This window comes from Pseudophryne corroboree, chromosome 6 (genome assembly GCF_028390025.1).
Source record: "Pseudophryne corroboree isolate aPseCor3 chromosome 6, aPseCor3.hap2, whole genome shotgun sequence".
NCBI classification, from domain to species: Eukaryota; Metazoa; Chordata; class Amphibia; order Anura; family Myobatrachidae; genus Pseudophryne; species Pseudophryne corroboree.
In genome coordinates, this window is record NC_086449.1 from 345,146,486 (window position 1) to 345,169,349 (window position 22,864).

The following is a 22,864-nucleotide window of genomic DNA, read 5'->3' on the forward strand; positions in this document are numbered from 1 at the left end:
GCTGGCCTCCGTGGTCACCAGGACCCCGTCCTGTATGCCGAATCTGCGGCCCCCTAGAAGATGAGCACTCTGCAGCCACCACAACAGCGACACCCTGGCCCTTGGAGACAGGGTTATCCGCCGATGCATCTGAAGATGCGACCCGGACCACTTGTCCAACAGATCCCACTGGAAGATCCTTGCATGGGACCTGGCGAATGGAATTTCTTCGTAAGAAGCTACCATCTTTCCCAGGGCTTGCGTGCATTGATGCACCGACACCTGTATTTGTATTAGGAGGTCTCTGTCTAGAGACGACAACTCCTTGGACTTCTCCTCCGGGAGAAACCCTTTTTATCCTGTTCTGTGTCCAGAACCATACCCAGGAACAGTAGACGCGTCGTAGGAACCAGCTGCGACTTTGGAATATTCAGAATTCAGCCGTGCTGTTGTAGCACTTCCCGAGATAGTGCAACTCTGACGAACAACTGCTCCCTGGACCTCACCTTTATAAGGAGATCGTCCAAGTACGGGATAATTATTTCGGCCATTACCTTGGTAAATACCTCGGTGCCGGGGACAGACCAACGGCAACGTCTGGAATTGGTAATGACAATCCTGTACCACAATTTTGAGGTACTCCTGGTGAAGAGGGTAAATAGGGACATGCAGGTAAGCATCCTTGATGTCCAGTGATACCATGAAATTCTCCAGGCTTGCAATAATCGCCCTGAGCGATTCCATTTTGAACTTGAACCTTCGTATATAAGTGTTCAAGGATTTCAATTTTAGAATGGGTCTCACCGAACCGTCTGGTTTCGATACCACAACATTTTGGAATAGTAACCCCGGCCTTGTTGAAGGAGGGGTACCTTGATTTCACCTGCTGGAAGTACAGCTTGTGAATTGCTGCCAGTACTACCTTTCTCCGAGGGCAGCAGGCAAGGCTGATGTGAGGTAACGGCGAGGGGGAGTCGCTTCGAACTCCAGCCTGTATCCCTGTGATACTACTTGCAGAACCTAGGGATCCACCTGAGGGCACGCCCACTGGTCCCTGAAGTTCCCGTAGACGCGCCCCCACCGCACCTGTCTCCACCTGTGGAGCCCCAGCGTCATGCGGTGGACTCAGAGGAAGCGGGGGAAGATTTTTGATCCTGGGAACTGGCTGTCTGGTGCAGCTTTTTCCTTCTTCCCTTGTCTCTGTGCAAAAAGGAAGCGCCTTTGACCCGCTTGCTTTTGTGAAGCCGAAAGGACTGTACCTGAAAATACGGTGCTTTCTTAGGCTGTGAGGAAACCTGAGGTAAAAAAATTTCTTCCCAGCTGTTGCTGTGGATACGCGGTCCCAGAGACCATCCCCAAACAATTCCTCACCCTTATAAGGCAGAATCTCCATGTGCCCTTTAAAGACAGCATCACCTGTCCACTGCCGGGTTTCTAATACCCTCCTGGCAGAATGGACATTGCATTAATTCTGGATGCCAGCCGGCAAATATCCCTCTGTGCATCCTTCATATATAAGACGACGTCTTTAATATGCCCTATGTTAGCAAAATATTATCCCTGTCTAGGGTATTAATATTATCTGACAGGGTATCAGACCACGCTGCAGCAGCACTATTTATGCTGAGGCAATTGCAGGTCTCAGTATAGAACCTGAGTGTGTATATACAGACTTCAGGATAGCCTCCTGCTTTTTATCAGCAGGCTCCTTCAAGGTGGCCGTATCCTAAGACGGCAGTGCCACCTTTTTTGACCAACGTGTGAGCGCCTTATCCACCCTAGGGGATATCTCCCAACGTGACCTATCCTCTGGCGGGAAAGGGTACGCCATCAGTAACTTTTTAGAAATTACCAGTTTCTTATCGGGGGGAACCCACGCTTCTTCACACACTTCATTCACTCATCTGATGGGGGAACAAAACACTGGCTGCTTTTTCTCCCCAAAAATAAAACCCCTTTTATGTGGTACTTGGGTTCATATCAGAAATGTGTAACACATTTTTCATTGCCGAGATCATGTAACGGATGTTCCTAGTGGATTGTGTATATATCTCAACCTCGTCGACGCTGGAGTCAGACTCCGTGTCGACATCTGTGTCTGCTATCTAAGGTAACGGGCGTTTTTTGAGCCCCTGATGGCCTTTGAGACGCCTGGGCAGGCGCAAGCTGAGAAGCCGGCTGTCCCACAGCTGTTACGTCATCCAGCCTTTTATGTAAGGAGTTGACATTGTCGGTTAATACCTTCCACCTATCCATCCACTCTGGTGTCGGCCCCACAGGGGGCGATATCCCATTTATCGGCCTCTGCTCCGCCTCCACGTAACCTTCCTCATCAAACATGTCGACACAGCCGTACCGACACACCGCACACACACAGGGAGTGCTCTGACTGAGGACAGGACCCCACAAAGTCCTTTGGGGAGACAGAGAGAGAGTATGCCAGCACACACCAGAGCGCTATATAATGCAGGGATTAACACTATAACTGAGTGATTTTTTTCTCCCAACAGCTGCTTGTATACATATATTGCGCCTAAATTTAATGCCCCCCCCCCCTCTCTTTTTAACCCTTTGAGCCTGAAAACTACAGGGGAGAGCCTGGGGAGCTGTCTTCCAGCTGCACTGTGAAGAAAAAATGGCGCCAGTGTGCTGAGGGAGATAGCCCCGCCCCTTTTTCGGCTGACTTTTCTCCCGCTTTTTTATGGATTCTGGCAGGGGTAATTTATCACACATATAGCCCTGGGACTATATATTGTGATGATTTGCCGGCCAAGGTGTCTTATATTGCCCTCAGGGCGCCCCCCCCAGCGCCCTGCACCCATCAGTGACCGGAGTGTGAGGTGTGCATGAGGAGCAATGGCGCACAGCTGCAGTGCTGTGCGCTACCTTGTTGAAGACAGAAGTCTTCTGCCGCCGATTTTCCGGAACACTTCTTGCTTCTGGCTCTGTAAGGGGGCCGGCGGCGCGGCTCCGGGAACGAACACCAAGGTCGGGTCCTGCGGTCGATCCCTCTGGAGCTAATGGTGTCCAGTAGCCTAAGAAGCCCAAACTACCACCTGTTAGGTAGGTTCGCTTCTTCTCCCCTTAGTCCCTCGCTGCAGTGAGTCTGTTGCCAGCAGATCTCACTGTAAAATAAAAAACCTAAATATACTTTCTTTCTAGGAGCTCAGGAGAGCCCCTAGTGTGCATCCAGCTCAGCCGGGCACAAGATTCTAACTGAGGTCTGGAGGAGGGTCATAGTGGGAGGAGCCAGTGCACACCAGGTAGTCCTAAAGCTTTCTTTAGTTGTGCCCAGTCTCCTGCGGAGCCGCCATTCCCCATGGTCCTTACGGAGTCCCAGCATCCACTTAGGACGTCAGAGAAAGATGGATGGGAAGGAAACAGAGAGGGGAGGGGGGAAAGAGGAGAGAGATAGGATGGAAAGATAGAGTAGAAGGAGAGGAGAAACAGGAGAGATGGGGAGAGAGGAAATGGGAAGGTATAGGAAATAAGGGAGAGGATGGATGGAAAGATAAAGGAGAGAGAGGAAACAGATAGAGGATGAATAAAGGAGAGCGTGTTTAGGGGGAAGGGAAACGGATGATGGAGAGAGAGGGGAAACAGGGTATGGAAAGATAGAGGAGAGTGGGGATACAGAGAGGGGAGGGAAAGATAGAGCGGCAAGAGGAGAGAGAAAGATAGAAAGCGCCCAGGTTTGGAATGACAATTAAACTAAAATATACTTACCATACAGTGTCACTGGTGAAGATGCAGGTTGCCACCAGTTACAGCACCCCACTGACGCCAATGGTTGCAGGCAGGATCTGGGGTCGCCACACACACTGCAACTCACTCCCCCTCCAGGGATGCAAGCTTATGTGCTTTGTTCAGCACTCAATTCATCTGGACTGCAGCAGACTATACAATCAACCTAAAATCCTCATCGCAAAGCACTGATTGTCAAGCAGTGCTTTACAGTAAGGATTTTAGATTAATTGTAATTTCTGCCACAGACTGGATGAATGGAGTGCAGTGTGTGGGTACAAAGTGCTTCCCCTCTGTATTCACCACTGGCTCCAAGTCCAGCTGCGAAGCAGCAGGCAGGTGGGAGGGGGTGAGAGCTGGCCAGGGGAGAGGCAGATTAAAGAAGACAGGTGGAGGTCACGTGCACCCGTAGCTCCCCCCCAGTTGCAGCCCTGCCATCGGCATAGTATGTACTTAGCCTGACACCCAAACTGACATCTCTAGCTGCAGATACATTGAATTTGCTAAATTTAGTAAAATATTGCCAAACTATCATTGGTGTATGACAAAGCTGCATCGTGCTGCACCCACGAGGCATTCACTGATCTGTTACAATGGGCCTTCACATTGCAATGGGTTTTCCTACCGCAATGTAAGGGTGTGTACACACGGTGAGATCCTTGCTATGCCCGATTTTCACTTGCGATTTCCCTTGAACTCCCCGGAGCCCAGATAGCACAGATTTTGACTAACTTTTCTTGAGATATGGATTATGTGTGCTTACGATTTTGGCTTATGTGAGATGAACTAGATAGTACACCGATCTAGCAAGGATTGACTTGCCTGCACAGTCTATCTTTTCTTGCGATGCCGACTTGGCGGGACCGCGCATCGGGATCGAATCGGGATCGCAAGGTGACTTTCACCTTGCGATCTGCACTAACTTTTCTTGAGATTTTGACTCAAGAATGGAGTTCTGTGTTAGGGAAAAAGAAAAAACAATATTTAGAGATGAGCGGATTCGGTTTTACTCGGTTTTACTCGGTTCTCAAAACCGAATCTTATTGGCTATCCAAAACACGTGACATCCGTGAGCCAATAAGATTCGGTTTTGAGAACCGAGTAAAACCGAGTAAAACCGAATCCGCTCATCTCTAAATTATATATATATTTATATTTCTATGTAAGAAACTTTAAGACCACTGATAAGTGATCCAAAATTTGATTTTTGTAATACCAAACACTAAATTCAAGTCCAAATAAAGTAGTGGACGATTGAATGGTGGTGCACATTTTCTCTGCAAAAAGTCTGCTTATCCAGAATATGTGCTACTCTATTCTAGACGCAAGCAGAGTGGGCAGAAAGCATGAACCTTTAGGGACTAACATTTTAACTGTTGATCTAAACCAGAGGATCTCAAACTCGGTCCTCGGGGGCACACACGGTGCATGTTTTGCAGGTCTCCTCACAGAATCGCAAGTGAAATAATTAGCTCCACCTGTGGACCTTTTAAAATGTGTCAGTGAGTAATTAATACACCTGTGCACCTGCTGGGTTACCTGCAAAACATGCACTGCGTGTGCCCCCGAGGACCGAGTTTGAGATCCTCTGATCTAAACCAATCCTGCAAAGGCTGGAGTAAAAGAGCTTTTTAGCTCTATCTGATTTAAGTATTCCAGACCATTTAATATAGTAGTCCTTTGCCAAAACCTATTTCCTGTCTCTTATGGTTTGTATCACAGTGTCTAAAAACCCCTTATTGTCCAGGATCATGGTGTTAGCTACCCCGTTAAAGCCATTTGTGCTAATCCTTGATGATAAAAGGGTAACATGTCCGATCCTTGAGGAAGAAAAAATTACCTATCTACCAACATTCTAATAATGCCCATTTACCACAATCTTCTTGGCTAGGCTGAGGCTACTTAACAGCACATGGGTACTGATTCAGATCCTGATGCTCCTGCTGTTGTAGTTGCAAATGACTGATGTCTGGTACTTTGTGCATGTGCAGGAACCGTGCTGCGCATATACAGTACAGGTCCTATGTCATTGGAAGCAGAATGACTGCATACATCACGTGACTAACAGTCTGCAGCCCTTTCGGGGCGGGGTGGGACGATGATTGCCTCAGTATCTGTCTTCTGATGGGGATTTCCTGTCCTCTTATAAGCTGCTGCGGCAGCCGGCTTGTGTGAGTACAGGTTAGACATATAGAACACATACATCCCTATGGTGGTTGAACTCTTGGAAATAATTTCTTTAGTTCCACTCAAACCTTTTCAGTCTACCAATCTGGCTTATTCTTACTTTTGGATAACAGGGACTTCCATACTGTATACAAGTATCTTGTCCGGTCTCTTTAGGTTTGTGTTTTTTTACAAGGATCAAGTGGTTCAGTAACCCTTACGTTCTGTGGACACTAAGGTGGTGTCATGCTTTCTTCTTAATTTGCATGTCCTTCTTACCTCTCTGTGGCCAAATACTTTTTTTTTAGAGGAAGTCTATACTGCTTTATCATCTCATGGATGTATTTCTGATGGACTAGCTCCTTTTGAATCCCTGTTTTTGATGTGGAAACACAGGTAATTGGACCTTAATTTATTGTGGCATACTGACCATCATGCATCTATCTCAGAGAGCCTTATTTTGTCAGACACGAGCAAACAAACCGAAGTCCTCTTTATCGAGCAATATACAGCAGAAGCAATTTCTGCTTTGAATGTGACCTTAAGTTATCTCCTGCGGCACTAAGGGTTGTACCCTCTGTGGTATTTGCCTGTAGAGGTGCCAGGGTTCTGTTCAACTTGAGCATGTATTTGATACTCATGTGATTGCACCACTAATATAAGGAGCAACAGCCGATAAACAATGGCTTAGCCCAGGATGGAGCCTGATTTGTCATTCCAAATCTGTGATATATTTGATTGATTGATTGATTGATTATGTTATATTTAAAATTATGCTCTCAGGTAAATATGCCCCTTAAGCAATAGCTATTATATTATATTATACATATAATATATAGTAAAGGTGGAAAGGTGTGAGAGCCATCAAGAAAGTCATCATGATTTGAGTTGTGTGCTCATACTACAGCTGTATGTACTATTGGAATTCAGCATATGCTGTGTTCTGTAATGCACTATTATCTTCCTCATTTTTCTTTTCCTGCACAAAACTCCCATCCTTTTGTCTTCCATGTAATAGGCGCTTCAGGAACAACTGACATCTGTAGTACAAGAGATTGGTCACCTCATTGATCCCATTACTACAGCAGCACGAGGCGAAGCTGCTCAGCTTGGACACAAGGTAAATATTAATGACTTTTATGTTTTCTTTTGATGTATTGTGAGCACATAGTAGCTGAATAACCATCATATTATTTTTAATTGGTATTACACAAATATAACTTATTTGATCAGATGTGCTAACTCTGTCCTGCCTTGTCCCAGCAACTAAAGCGGGTTACAAAGAAAAAATTTAAGCCAAAACAATTGTGAAAAAAACACACATGGCCGATAGGGAAAGGGAGAGGGAGGAGAAGGGGATGGGGTGGGAAGGGAAGGGAAAGAAGGGAGAACAAGTAAACCTAATGAAAGATATTACAACAAACTTGAAGATGTGAATAAACAAAACCATAATAAGACAATTGTGTTTCAATAGTAAACAAATGGTTGCACCGCTGTTAAGTAAGTTAGGTATTAAGTCCCAATAAGAAAATGAGAAAACCTAGGGTACAACTGCAAAAAATCCACCATAATGTTGAGGGGGGAGGGGGGGGACTGGGCAGGGTTGCTAGTGGTTAAGGTGTTAAGAATATGTAAATGGTTTCTGGTCTACAAACATCAAGTATCATTCAGAGTATTGTTGGATAAAGTGCAAATTTTAAGTTATTTTCAATCAAATGTTTGCAGATAGGAGTGAATTCTTTCCTGACTGGAACAGAGAAACTGAAATATCAAAATTTTAAAATCCCTAACCACAGAAGCACATGGTTTTCAATTGGCGAAAAATTATATTTTCTTTATCCCGATAATTCAAAAGCTTTACAATTACTTGCGTCAGAGAAGCAATACAGGCTTTCCAGTCAGGGCCCAGGTAGTATGTTCTTTCAATTAAGACTGTACCTGAGGTACTGTAGACATTAAGGATTTGAATAATATCGACACTAAGGAGACCTGTCAAGTCAGTCCCCTTGATATGCTCAGAGATTCCTATAAACCTGAGATTAGTTTGTTGATGACTATTCAATAGATCATTTGGTGTAGAAGTGAGAGTGGTAATGTGTTGGACTGAGAGTCTACTGTATTTTGTAGTGCTAGAATGGCATCTTTATTGTCACTTGTTCTTTGTTCAACTTCAGTAAAATACTTGGGGCTTTATTTACGAAGCAAGCCACCGCTTCCCAACCGGTTGGATGTGAAGATGTAAAAAGTGACATCTTTGCAGAAGAAAGGGAGGACAACAAAGTGAACAGTATAATAAACAAAAATATGACAAATGTGAAGCAAAAATTGTTAGAAAAGAGGGATTTTAATTTGATATGGCAGTAGGGAAGGTTATCTGACAGAAAATAACAAATTGGTAAATACAATGTATCACATTCTGAATGGTTTGATTAAAGCAATCTAAATCAAAAGTAGAGACTATACAATGTCATATAACAAAAACAAAGTAAATTGGTGTTCTATATAAATCTCCCATATTATAGTAAATAGGGGGGCAAGACAAGTAATCAGTAAGAAAATAAGTGTTGTAGATGTGTAAAGAATTCAATAGCCAGAAACACAGCAGCGGAGACTTGCAAAAGTTAAACAGCTGGTCAGAGTGTCTGATAGTACAGGAGTAAAGCTGATGAATCAACTGTGCTGGCACTAGTACAAACTATTTACAGAGCAATATGCATAGGGATAACCTGTATATGTTCTGATACACAAATAACAAATAGAAAGACAGAGGACCTTATTTAAACTGTAAAATGCAATATATAATGAATAGTTGAGTACAGTTCAGTGTGAATATCTAATATCTGTATCAGAGAACAAACAACTAGGTAACATATCTGTAATAAGCAGTATCAAATAAAAGTCAGAAGAAACAGTTTAATCTGCAATCTGGCAAAAGGTCATGCAAAGCATTTGTAGACCAGCGTTACCAAATGTATGTATGGGCATCACCAACAAATATGTTCATATGAATAATATAATGTGCCTTCGTATATTAAGTTAGTTAATGACCCTTTAATCTGTGGTACATACAGGTCAGATTGCAAAGTTTTACACATAAGCAATGTCATTTTGTGATCATTTTTTTTTTAATGAAGTCAGGTATGTCCATAGCTGTTATCCTTAAGTGCAAAGGATGGGAATCAAATGATATTTCATACAAACAATTAAGGGATTAGTTCTGATGCAATGGTGAAGATTCAGTGTTTCCTCACAGCCACAAGTTTTTTCCTGATGGTCTACCTTTGTATTAGGGGTTGGGGACAGACAAACAAACTTGTTTGATTGGCTCATGTATTAGGTGGTTAAACCTGTACATACAAGAGAGATGTGCACCTTCAGTTAAACCCCCCTGTAGTGAAAACAGATTCTCAGCATAACATACACAGGACTTGAACTGCCAACCTCATATACTGCAGGCAGACACTTAGCACATTATATATTTGCTCCTCCATACAAAGTCTTGTAATTCTAACTATATGAAGCTAATTGTAAGTGTTAGTTTAAACCATGGTTCCTCAACTGCAGTCCTCAAGTACCACCAACAGGTCATGTTTTGTGGATTTCTTTAACCATGGACAGGTGAGTTATTTTAGTTTGCTGGGTTAGTAGTTATCCCACCTGCTTCCACAAAAAAATATGTTCCAAACATGACCTTTAGAGAGAACTTGAGGGTTGAGAACCCCTCTGTCTATACCAGAGTCTGTCAAGAGAAAGAGAGAGGAAAAAATACAACTTTAATTTGGTTCCCTTTTAAAGCAGCAGGAAATCACTTACCTTAACTCCACTATCTTTAATGCACAGTCAGCAGCTTTCTGCAAAATGTCAACAAAGACTTCTGAGACCAGAGTGGTCACAGTCCACGCAAAGAGGATCCCAAATTGGAAGCTGGCTGCTGGTGAAGGAGCAGTCCACTCTGTGTCCCCAGCAAACATTTTTTAAAATAGCACATTGCAGCCTTGGACTGTGCGCCCGTCTCCATCAGGCACTCACCCATGGAGTTAGTTGCAGCTTACTTGAGGGGCAGGGGACATAGTTTAAGCACCATATTTGAGAGTGCCCAAGCTTATTATTCTATTCACTATAATACTGTGTCCCCCATTGAATCTGACAAATAGACGTAACTGTAAATGCAAAAATTATTTTTCTTTTATGTTAACAAAGAACTGTATATGTAAGTCTTATTTTGTAAGTGGCTAGAATTCTGTGAAAAAAGAAAAAAAAAATCCGTAAGCTATTTTATCGAATTTTCTTACAAAGCAAAAATCTGCTATGTTGTCAAGATTTTGTTGTGTCTTGAGTTATGAATGTGTCAGTCCAATAGAATGGTACCACATTATGTGTCTTTTAGATAATGCACTCTTTATACAGGTCACCCAACTTGCCCGCTACTTTGAGCCTTTAATCATGGCTGCCGTTGGTGTGGTTTCCAAAATCCTGGACCATCAGCAACAGATGACAGTACTGGATCAAACCAAGACATTGGCAGAGTCTGCTTTACAGATGTTATATGCTGCCAAAGAAGGTGGAGGGAACCCCAAGGTACAGGAATTAATGGCCACTTTTGTGTTCTAATTGTTTTGCTTGTGGCCGGTTATTACTACAAAATGATCTAACCACAGAGTATGAACCCTTTCATACAAGGCAGCTGGAGTCTTAAAGCAATAGTCCCATCTTTATATACTTGCCAATTATGGCCTACCGATGTGGGCATTAGGGTTGGGTGGTGGCCTTACCTTAACATCAATACTTTTCGCAAATTAACAAACTGAACAGGCAGGATACAGATTCTAAAACCTGATTTGGTGATCATATTCCAATATTTACTTGTAATTGTTCTTACAATAAAAGTAGCAGGTTTGATTATTTTATCTTTAGTCTCTTCCCAACATTGTGGAGGACTAAGGATTCATAAAGTAGTAAGAATATCAGAAAGATCCTGGGAAAATATCTATTACTGCTCAGAAGAAAATAGACTGTAATTTGTTGACTATGGTTTCTTTAGTCTGTAAATGCACTGTGTTTTGGTGATGACTGGAATGTTACCTAAACCTCACAAATCACTGTGTAGTGAGCTCACCAACCTTGCACATGTAGGTTTTGAGGGTCAGTACATGCAGTAATCCTTCCTCATTGAGCACTACTCAAGTCATTAGTAACTGGGGCATTCCACTACTTGTTATGCAGGCAAGGCTTCATATCTCTATCCCCCATAGGCATCCCATACACACGATGCCATTGCAGAAGCAGCTCAGCTGATGAAGGAGGCTGTGGATGACCTGATGATCACCCTTAACGAGGCTGCCAGTGAAGTTGGCATGGTGGGAGGCATGGTGGATTCTATTGCAGATGCCATGAGCAAGGTGAGCCTTGTTGCAATATGGAAAATTCCTTAAATGGAACTCAGCATGATAGACATTTCTGAATGAGAAAGGGACCTCTCATTAAGGTAACCTGTAAAATTCGATAGGCATGCTATAGGTAAATGTTACAAACATGAGCAAGCAAAATAATCTTCTCACTAGGGCCAAACCTACTTTTAACCTTGGTCTGGTTCTCACTTTTGTATGGCTTTCCACAAAGAATCCTTAGATAACACATTTTCAGTGAATTGGGATCTGCTCAATAGAGCCCTCACCTTCCCCGGCAGTACTGTGCACTGGGAAGTCAGTTGGGCTGAGATCTAAAGAATGTCGCCAGAAAACCATACAGTGAAACATGACTACTGCTGTATCTGGACATGTATTTAATTTAGCACGTTGGATGTGCAGTACTGTTCCAGAATGGCACATTGTACCTGCTGGCATCACAAGTGTTCTGGTGCGAGGGAACACTTGCGATGTTGCCCCTACAATACATGGCTGATGTGAGCAATCGAGCACAGCAGCAATGTCCGTTGGCACATTGTGTTCACTTGGATTCCCCAAAAGAAACCTCTCATGATTTTACATTTGCCAGTTTGTGTGGGTGAATCACACTTTCAGCCGACTGGAACGTCCTGTGAAAAAATGTAAGAGAGATGGTTACGGCAGCTGCTAATTGTTTCTGTTGTGCTATGGGTCTGGGCACTCTAATATTCCCAAATGACAGTAGCTACTTTAGGGGACAAACTACCTGATCTAGCTGAGCTTGCCGAACTCACTTGGCAACATCTAAGAACTGTGCAGCCTTAAACATTTAGTGTACATAAGTAACCTATATATTGCTTTACAGTAACTTTAATTATTATTACTGGTAAGAGGAACGTGGGTAGCATCTATGAAGGGGCTGGCATGTGAACCACACCCAGCTAGTTCTCTTTATAGCCTAATAGTGCTTTAGTAGTAACTTGAATATTCATCACCCTTGTTAAATACCACATGAAGCAGCTTTTACGGCCTTTTTTCATAGGTCTCTGACTTTGATACTGAGCAATATTTACTCAGCCTTCCACGTAGAATTGGTCCAGCTGTGTCAGTATATTTGGGGATCGGCAATATTCAGCAAGTATTAGATCTTGTACCAGATTTTCAGTAGAATTGAGGTTAAGATTCCTATTGGGCTACACAAGGGCATCTCTTGCCTTCATTGTAATCCATGTCATTGTTGCTCTTGCAGTGTGTTTAGATAATTGTCCTGCTAAAAAACAAACTTCCTTCTGATTTTGAGGTTTTTGTTTTGGCAGAGGGTTGCAGGATTCTGTGTAATGTGTGCCATTCATTATCCTCTGCATCCTAAGAAGATTGTTAGACCCCACTGCAGAAATGCATCCGCATACCATATCGGTACCCATTTCTGTCACTGGTGAAGGTGTTACCTGGCTTTGTGTGCAGTGTTTGATTTGAATCATACGTAGCGGTTAGTTTTCAGGCCAAAAAGAGTCAGCAGGCTCCTAGACTTATTTCAATATGTCATCTGTATCTTCTAGATGAGTATGGATCATTAGGTCGACCACATTTAGATCGAAAGTCATTAGGTCAACCACTATTGGTCGACATGGAAAAAGATCGACATGCGGTTTTTAACTTTTTGGGGTGTAATTTTCTTCAATAAATAGTGGAAAACTGCTCTAATCAAGCTGGTAACAATCCCCAGGTGCTGCGGGAGGGGTTACTCTAGACAAGAAATACAAAAGGGATTTTTCCCACGCACTCTGCTGGCTGTTAGTAAGAAGAACTATATACTATGTAATAATAGGAATATTATTAATAATATTATGCTGTGTATGGGTTTGGGGAGTGGTACCCCCCGGGTCTGGTGGGGCTGGGCCACCTTGGGGTAGCATGCCATATTATTTATTTAGCACTTATGTAACACTCCTATTTTTTCACTAATATTACTCTTTTGAGTATTTTATTAACACCCTTATTTTTGTAGCACTTAACCCATAGCTTCTGCTTCTTTCTTAACACATATTAACACTTTAGTATTTCAATGGTGTGCTGCCCTGGGGTGGTCGGGCCTGAGCCGACTTTGTGGGGTCCAAGCCTTGGACCTATGCTTAGTTAGGGACCTCCAGCAATAGAGCAGCCGTGAAGTGGCCTGGAGGCTTATCATATCTTTTGCAAAACATATGTAACGAAGAGCTCTAAATTTCCTATTATTACATAGTATATAGTTCTTCTTACTAACAGCCAGCAGAGTGCGTGGGAAAAATCCCTTTTGTATTTAGTGTAATTTTCTTCGTAAAGTGACGGGGAACCCCAATTAGTGCACCGTGTCCCCTCGCATGGCTCGCTTCGCTACTGCTGTGCTTGGCATAGGTTACTATTCCCAATCGTAGTCCACATGGATTGTAAAGTATGAAAAAGTAAAAAGAAATGTAAAAAACTCATGTCGACCTTTTTCCATGTCGACCTAATGCATGACAACCAATAGTGGTCGACCTAATGACTGTCAACCTAAGTGTTGTCGACCTAATGACCGTATCTTCACTAGATAGCACTTTGTACACTATATGCAGGCAAGGATATGGTCGTTTGGTTGTATTTTCAGCTATGGCTTATTCCTTGCAGCATTGTCATAGATGCACTTTTTAATTTCCTTACATACTGTATACACAATGTTACATCATAGCAACTGACTTCTGTAGCTTATTCACGGCTTCAGCGGTTGCTTCTCACTTGGCAATTAAGTTTAGGGATCAGCCTGATCTGCCCAGTGAGGCTGTAGTGCACTGCACTTGGCTCTATATGAAGAATGTGTGGCAGCAAAATGTGAAAATGTGTTGGGAGCATAACACACATTCAAGGTACTGTATATCCACATGTTACTAGTAGTGCTCGTTTCCAAGTTACATTCAGCTTCTGGCTTAGTGGTCACTTCAGGGGGGGGTAATTATTATAGGTAAGATGCACATAAATGAACACTTTAGTAAAGTCTGACTTTCCGTCAATAAATATGTTGAACTAATAGATACTTGAAGATCTTTTACCTCTAAGCTGTCACCTTCCACCAAATCACCACTCACCCTCATACATTCCGAGTGGTCTGAATCTCCAATGAGTAAGCCAAGCTTTAGTCATTATGGGTGTTGTAGGTTTTTTATGTTATTAATATTAATGGCTCATTATAGCAGTGTATATGCATTGCACCGCACCGTTTGTTACTTTGTACATGCACAAGCTGAAGTTTTGTGACCAACATCATTGGTGTTACACATATTGGTGAATAAATGACCTTTTTCTAAACTTTGTTAATGTTCCTCCTTGTTACAGCTTGACGAAGGAACGCCACCAGAGCCCACAGGAACCTTTGTGGATTACCAAACCACAGGTGTTAAATATTCCAAGGCTATTGCCGTGACTGCCCAGGAGATGGTAAGAAGGGTGGAGCTTTCTATTTGTTTTTTCCTTCTTCAGAAGTCTTTTTAAACATTTTTTAGGGAATACATATGTTTTGTTGACAATCAATATGTTGTCGGCATAGTGCCAATAGTGTTGTAATGTTCGGTAAAGCATTTTAATCGTGCCGCTATTATTACTTTCAATACTGTGCTTTATGATTATGCAAAATGGTTAAATTGCTTTAACATTACAATATGTCGCCATTCTCCCATCGACATATCGACATATCGACTGTTAGCATAATAGACTTGTTCCTGGGTTTTTAGAACCCTCAAACAAAACATGCATAAAACAAAACCCCAATTAAGAAACTATACCTATGTTCATTATTGGATTGTTCAGAGTTTATTATAATTGTCCAGAGGTCAGATCAAAAAAGGCTTTGTGTTTGAAAGTGTAAAGAGCAATTGAAATCAGAATAATATAAAAATAAATTTTAAGACATAGCATCACTTCTACACAATATGTAAAGATTGCTGCAAAGTATACTAACAGCACATCCAGCATCTCGCTGTCCTAGCGTATGATAATCCTTGAGTCTGGATACAAGATTATTATTACAACAAGTGCACACAACAAATAATAACATAAAACAAGCAACAAGGACAGGACACCGGGAAGGGCAGTCGCTCCGTCCCCTCTTCCAGCTGCTGGAATGCAAATCTTGCACATTTTATTATCTTGCATATAATTTTCCCTGCATGAACAAAGTGCTTATGTCCCCTGATTTATTATCCAGGCCACCCATTTATGGAACAAGTATTTCCCCTGACATCCAGGTTCTGGTTATGATGACCTTGGTCAAAGACAACAAATTGAACACATGCGGGTATATAGCTTTATCCAGACAAATTTCCAGGGTTAGCCCAAAATACATATTATGAGGAATATACCCTGTTCTATGCATACGTCCCCCAGAATGACAACATATTTGGTGCCTTGCACTTTCGAACCAAAACTTAGTGTTTGGTATTACAAATACAGGTTGAGTATCCCTTATCCAAAATGCTTGGGACCAGAGGTATTTTGGATATCGGATTATTCCGTATTTTGGAATAATTGCATACCATAGTGAGATATCATGGCGATGGGACCTAAATCTAAGCACAGAATGCATTTATGTTTCATATACACCTTATACACACAGCCTGAAGATAATTTTAGTCAATATTTGTTATAACTTTGTGTATTAAACAAAGTGTGTGTACATTCACACAAATCATATATGTTTCATATACACCTTATACACACAGCCTAAAGGTCATTTAATACAATATTTTTAATAACTATGTGTATTAAACAAAGTTTGTGTACATTGAGCCATCGTAAAACAAAGGTTTCACTATCTCACTCAAAAAATTCCGTATTTCGGAATATTTGGATACGGGATACTCAACCTGTACAACATCCAAAACCATAGCCAACACACCGTTCCAGATCTGCCAGTTGTTCAACCAGTACAGTTTGAGGGTAGGAAGAACATGGGCACTTGTAGCTTTAGTTTTGCAAAATGTATTCAATGTAATCCTCATCCTCAGTGGTTTCATCTGCTTAGAGCTTCTAGCATGTTTGGAAGAGTTTCATGCAGGAGACAAATGATAGCCTTGCCTTGTTCCTCTACCTAAAAAGAATTGGTGACATAGCCATTGGTATAGAGACTTGATGCTGGAGCAGAATATTACAGTTTCACCCATTAAATGAACTCCCACCTATCCCAAAACGTGCTTACATTGCTCTAGGAAAACCAGTACTTTTTAGTCTGTATTCCCATTCTACCATATTGGCAGCAGTGTGGTCTTCAATCCATTATGTTGTTCAGATTACCAAATCTGAACACCAAGCAAAAAAATGCAAAGACATTTTTTTTCTCTGGGTTGCAAGTGTTCAGTTTTGTATTTTTGCTCCACTCTACTTTTAATAACTTTGTAGTTCCACTGCTTTTGGTATTGAATATTCTTCTTTTCCAGATGACAAAATCTGTAACTAATCCAGAGGAACTTGGAGGTTTGGCATCTCAGGTGACCAGTGACTATGGAAATCTAGCAGTCCAGGGTCGTATGGCTGCAGCCACAGCAGAACCCAAAGAGGTAATTGTCTTGGTTTGATCACATCTGGTTTTTTGAAGAGTTCTTTGTACATTAAAGCCTATACATTTTCTGTACATAAATATTATGAATTTGAGTAAAGAGATGGCTTTGAAACGCTGTTTTGTAATCTTGTTTTCTTTGTTTCCTTTTAAAAAAAATTTGTTTTGCAGGTTGGGTTTCAGATTAAAACAAGGATTCAGGATTTGGGACATGGCTGTATATTTTTGGTACAGAAAGCTGGAGCCTTGCAGATCTGTCCCTCTGATAGTTACACAAAGCGGGAGCTGATTGAATGCGCGCGAGCTGTGACAGAGAAGGTGAACATGGAAGATGATTTATAGCACTTTTGTGCAGATTATGACAGGCTTTTAAACACTTTTTTGTTGGATTATGTAATATTTTCAGATTGGACAGCAAACGCAACAATTCTTTTAATAAAAACTACAATTAATATTTTCCTCCAGGTAGCAGAGGTTAGAATTAGAGGCCTAGAAGAGATTTCTGAGACACCGCAAACCTAGGTATTGAGTGGCTCTCCAAGCGGTATCCGGACTCTAGGTCGACACACATTAGGTCAACACCTATTATTGTCGACATTGAGTAGGTCGACATAGCCATTCGGTCGACATGGAAAAAGGTCAACATGAATTTTTCAATTTTTCACTTTGTTTTTTTTTTTTTTTTTTTTTTTTTTACTCTTTTATACTTTACGATCCACGTGGTCTACAATTGGGAACGGTAACCTGTGCTGAGCGCAGCAGCGGAGCAAGGCACCTTGACCGAATCATGGCGAGTGAAGCGAGCCATGCGAGGGGACACGGTTCACTAATTGGGTTTCTCCGTCACTTTACGAAGAAAACTACACCAAAAAAACATTAAAAAACTCATGTCCACCTTGTTCCATGTCGACCTAATGGCAGCGTTGACCCATTTCCTGTGTCGACCTAGTCACTGTTGACCAACAGGTGTCGACCCTGAGTCCCATACCCCTCCAACCATGCGGGAATTACAGCTCCACAGCAGCTTTATTTAGAATGCTTAACCCAACATTAAAGGAACAATGTTGAATAAAAAGTTTGGACTTGGTAAGGAAAATCACTGGTGCAAAGGTAACATTTAAAAAAAATCGGAATATAAGCATGTAATCATATCAACCAATCATACATTCTAATTTTTCTTAAATGCATCAGTTTCCACTTGTTCCACATACTAGGTTCTGGTTTGTTAGAACATAGTTCTTGAACTATATGCTGAATCTACCAATGCCAACTCTAGTGGGATTGCAACCCTCAGTTTCGCAATCCTTATGGTAAACATACCTATTTGAAACTGGAGATTGAATTTCTCTTTCAACTGCAAGTCATGATCTCATGTCGTCAGGCGTAACAAATATCTGCAGTTTTAGATATACAGTAATTAGTATGAATACGTCCACAAATGTGAAGTTGTCCTCTTGATGCTAGTCACCATATCAATGTAAAGGACTTCTAGGGCTATAGTTATATATATGCTATTACATTGCATTTTACATAAAAAAGTAATGAATGTAAACCCATAGATGATCATATATGTATTTCGGTGTCTCTGCCCAGGTATCACTGGTTCTGTCAGCTCTGCAGGCGGGTAACAAGGGAACACAGGCTTGCATCACTGCAGGCAGTGCAGTGTCTGGCATTATTGCCGATCTGGATACCACCATCATGTTTGCCACAGCTGGGACACTCAACTCTGAAAACAAGGAGTCTTTTGCTGACCACAGGTTTGTGTGAATTACTAGTGAATTCTTTCTCTCTCCATCTTACTGACATATAACGGGATCAAGCTCTGATTACAGGATAACGATTTTTACTAATAGATGTATGTATTTTGTAAGCCCCCTTCCCTCAGAGATCAGATGTCTGTTATCACTGCAGTTTAGGAGATGCTTACTTTCCCAGCAACTGGATATCTGCGTTTATGAAACAATCTACATTTGAGAGATTATCAAACTAGAGCTGAAGGTTTCGTTAAAGCGGTGGGTTAGTTTTGCTGTGAGGGGCAACCCAATTGTATAATTTTGTTTTCTGTCTTTGTTCTGTTCATCTGCAGTTCTCTTTAAGTTTTATTTAGTGCAACTGAATTTCTGAGGAAGATAAAGTGAAAGGTTCTGAACTCCATATTTAGTAAAGTACATTTTTGAGAGTTTCTTAGAAAGCCATCACACACGCTAGCAGTGGTTTTCAATTTTAAACTTACTTTTCGTATTACTGCAAGTAGCAGCTTGTGCAACAGAACATGCTTGCACTTGTAGTGCTCCAAGAGCATGCTCTACAATGGTAGCCATCCTTAGAATTGAAATAAATGACCCACTATAAAGAATAATAGTAGTTTTCTACGAATACTACCAATTTCCCCTGAATAACCTTTTTTGCCCAGGTTCTCATACTGCTGGACTCTTTGCCAGGGAGCCTTATTTGTTATCCTGATTGTTGATTAATTTTGCTGCTGTGGGTGTTTGACTTAATCCACAAGTACTGTCACTGCAATTGATGGCGACAATGAAATTGTTTAGAACTGCTCCTAATTCTAGAATATTTATTGAAGGATTTGCCTCCGCTTGGACCACAGACCCTTGAACAGATATTGAAGGGATAGAGACCTACAGCCTTTGGTGCTGGTGTCGGTTGTCACATGTAGCCAATTTCAAATGGCAAGTGGGATGGACTGTTGAGGCCGAAAGAGAAGTGAACTGGCACATTATTGGCTACAAACTGATCTGACTTGTAAATGAGTGCCGCTTTAAAAATATGGCATTCTCGCCCAAAGTCCCTTACCTCTGGCAACTCAGACCCTATTACATTTACACCTTTAGCTTTGTCCAGGGTTAAGTAGAGGGGCCACATCCCCTCTATTTAACCTCAAGGGATTTCTATCATTCCAAGATGGAATCATTATTAAACAGACATTTTCTGCAGTAAAGAGATTCAGGTACCATATTGACTGAAAGCATTGTATATATGTTTATGTTAGACAAGGTGCCCTTTCTTATCTAAACTGCCCTGTAACGCAAGAAGGGGAAGGAGATCCTGGTCACAGCAGAGCAGAAGAAAAGTCTTCCCTTAGAACTCTAGTCTTATTCATCCACCTCATAACTTCATTCTGCTGATACATCGCAAACTGAATTAAAAGGCAAAACCTAATGTCCCACTTTCAACAAAATAAGACGCTTTCAAATGTCTGTATGTATTGCAATGATTTTATTATTTCTTATGCACTCTATCCATGATGAAATGCTTCTCTTGTACACAGGGAGAACATCCTTAAGACTGCCAAGGCTCTTGTAGAGGACACAAAGTTGTTGGTGTCTGGTGCAGCATCTAGTCAAGAGAAGCTGGCGCAGGCAGCGCAGTCATCAGCCAACACTATTACACAGCTGGCAGAGGTGGTGAAATTGGGTGCCGCTAGTTTAGGGTCTGATGACCCTGAAACCCAGGTGAGAAAATTTGGTCTAGGATGAGGACCTTCTACTTCCCAGGAGGTTCAGAAATTCAGTACTTGGGTCTCTTTGAGCTCTCATTCTTGCTCTCCTTTATACGCCCTCCAGCTCTATATCTATCTTCAAATAAGACGTCCGGGCCAAGAAGCAATATTCCAAATGAACACGGAGCACTGTCGGGTACAGTCATGTAACATGCTTGACCCGTGTGTTCTATATCCTTCTTCCCTTCCCCTATTTTGGTGTTGAAAACGCTCTTTCAGTTCTCAAGGGTTCTGAAAGTCTCTATGGCACTGCAGGAGATAAACATGTTTTCCACCGATAAAGTCCTATATAACTTCTTGCCTGTTTGCTTCTAACTTCACTTAGAACAGCACTAAATAAGGCAGCAGTACTATGTATTTCATTGCTACAGTCACAGATGCTCTTCATATACTATATGAAAAGATTGAATACATTTTAGTGCACAATTAGGGCTTGTCACATTTGTATTTGGCTCAGAAGATACATTGGATGACTTACAGTATGGTGAAATGAATACAGTTTCTAATTGCCTGCCCATTCCACTGTCTGAGAAAGAGCTGCCATTATTACCAAACAAGGGGGTATATTTACAAAGATTCGTGTTTTGTCCGTTTTGAAGGGTGTTTGAACTCGAATGGTATCGGGTGCATTTTACTGCAACTTTTTGAATCCTGATACGATCATTCACTAAGCTGCCGAGTTTTGCACAATCGTTTTTTCCGATGTCGATGCGATTCGTAATATCAGGCAGTGTTTTACGGGAGTGATGAGTAAAACACTGCCTGACAAAACACAAGGAATCCCGGCCGGATCTGTGAGATCCGTGCAGGGCTTCATTGTGTACCTTAAAAAGTTGATTAAAGTCTAAAAAAATCTGAAAAAAATTGCGTGGGGTCCCCCCTCCTATGCACAACCAGCCTCGGGCTCTTTGAGCCGGTCCTGGTTAGAAAAATATGGGGGGGGAAATGACGGGGGCTCCCCAATATTTAATCAACCAGCACCGGGCTCTGCGCCTGGTCAGGCAGCACACGGCAGTGATGCAATGTAGCGCCTATGTGCTCCATTGTAGCCAATGGTGGGAACTTTGCGGTCAGCGGTTGACCGAAAGTAACCTCACCGCTGACCGTAAAGTTCCCACCATTGGCTACAATGGAGCGCATATGCGCTACATTGTATCACTGCCGTGTGCTGCCTCACAGACACTACAGGAGCACACAGCCAATCAGGAGGGTGCCACGACGTGGCGCTCCCTGATTGGCTGAAGGGACCCTCTTTGACAGGAGCCAGGGGGGGTCCTGGCAGTCGGGGAAAGGGGTCCCATGTGTAAACATGGGACCCCTTTCAGTGCGTGGTCGGGTTTCCGTTTTATTATTTTGCCAAGTACGTGGATTATTCAAAGGTCGGTTTCTACACTGGATTATGTGAGTATAATTTTTTTCACAGGTACCCCAAGGATTCTACATGGAGAAGAGGACCGAGCCTCGTGGGAACATAAGTAAGTATGTATGTATGGAGGTGTGCATGTATGTAATAAACTTATACTTTCACGGTGTGTGTGTCCTGTTTTTTGGGGGGTATTTTCTTAGTAGTAGTACTACAGGTACCAGCGGGCCCGGTTTTCCACCGCATGCTGGTACTTGTGGTTCTCCAAGTACCAGCTTGCGGGGGAGGCTTGCTGGGACTTGTAGTAATGCTACTAAAAACAATATTCACATTTTTACACAAGGCTATCAGCCCCCCATCCGCCGCCCTTGGATGGGGGGGACAGCCTCGGGCTTCACCCCTGGCCCTTGGGTGGCTAGAGGGGGGGGACCCCTTGATTTAAGGGGTTCCCACTCCTCCAGGGTACCCCGGCCAGGGGTGACTAGTTGGGTATGTAATGCCAGGGCCGCAGGGACCAGTATAAAAGTGTCCCCCCGGCTGTGGCATTATGTACCTGGCTAGTGGAGCCCGGTGCTGGTTTCAAAATACGGGGCACCCCTACGCTTTTTGTCCCCCGTATTTTTGGAACCAGGACCAGGTGCTGGTTGATTAAATATGGGGGAACCCCTGTCATTTTTTCCCCCATATTTTTTCAACCAGGACCGGCTCAAAGAGCCCGAGGCTGGTTGTGCTTAGGAGGGGGGACCTCACGCAATTTTTTTACCAGTTTTTACACTAAACAGACCCTTTCCCATAGATAACCATGCACAGATCTCACTGATCCGTGCATGGTTATCCAAACTCGACTGGAAAAAGCAGGTCTATTTTTTTGCTGCTTTTTTTAACGAATCGAAAAAAAAACAGACCCGCACTTGAGCACTCAGGAACTAACACCCAAATACGAATGGATAGTGAATTCCCGTATTCTATGAAATAACAGCTGCGTTTGACCGATGGTCTATTCATTCGTATTTCTGAACTTTGCCATTCAAACCATTACGAATAGTCCAAACACTGCCGAGATTGGTGCTTAGTGAATTCCCGGATTGGGACTTAGAAAAAAAAACACAAATCGGACAAACTCGGATTTTTAGTAAATACTGGCC

At 42.3% G+C, this 22,864-nt stretch overlaps 1 protein-coding gene across 4 annotated transcripts in view; it reads left to right on the forward strand.

Annotated features, from left to right (window-relative positions):
- Positions 1–22,864, forward strand: part of TLN2 (talin 2) — a 701,648-nt gene that overhangs the window by 646,235 nt on the left and 32,549 nt on the right. For 3 of the 4 annotated variants that reach the window (XM_063926512.1, XM_063926511.1, XM_063926513.1), the window contains exons 40-48: positions 6,908–7,009; positions 10,297–10,467; positions 11,142–11,288; positions 14,622–14,723; positions 16,718–16,837; positions 17,008–17,154; positions 18,430–18,596; positions 20,126–20,309; positions 20,421–20,492. In XM_063926512.1, the coding sequence (XP_063782582.1) occupies positions 6,908–7,009; positions 10,297–10,467; positions 11,142–11,288; positions 14,622–14,723; positions 16,718–16,837; positions 17,008–17,154; positions 18,430–18,596; positions 20,126–20,309; positions 20,421–20,492 (1,212 nt within the window). The remainder of the gene's footprint in view (positions 1–6,907; positions 7,010–10,296; positions 10,468–11,141; positions 11,289–14,621; positions 14,724–16,717; positions 16,838–17,007; positions 17,155–18,429; positions 18,597–20,125; positions 20,310–20,420; positions 20,493–22,864) is intronic. The other variant, XM_063926514.1, reaches the window with a different exon arrangement.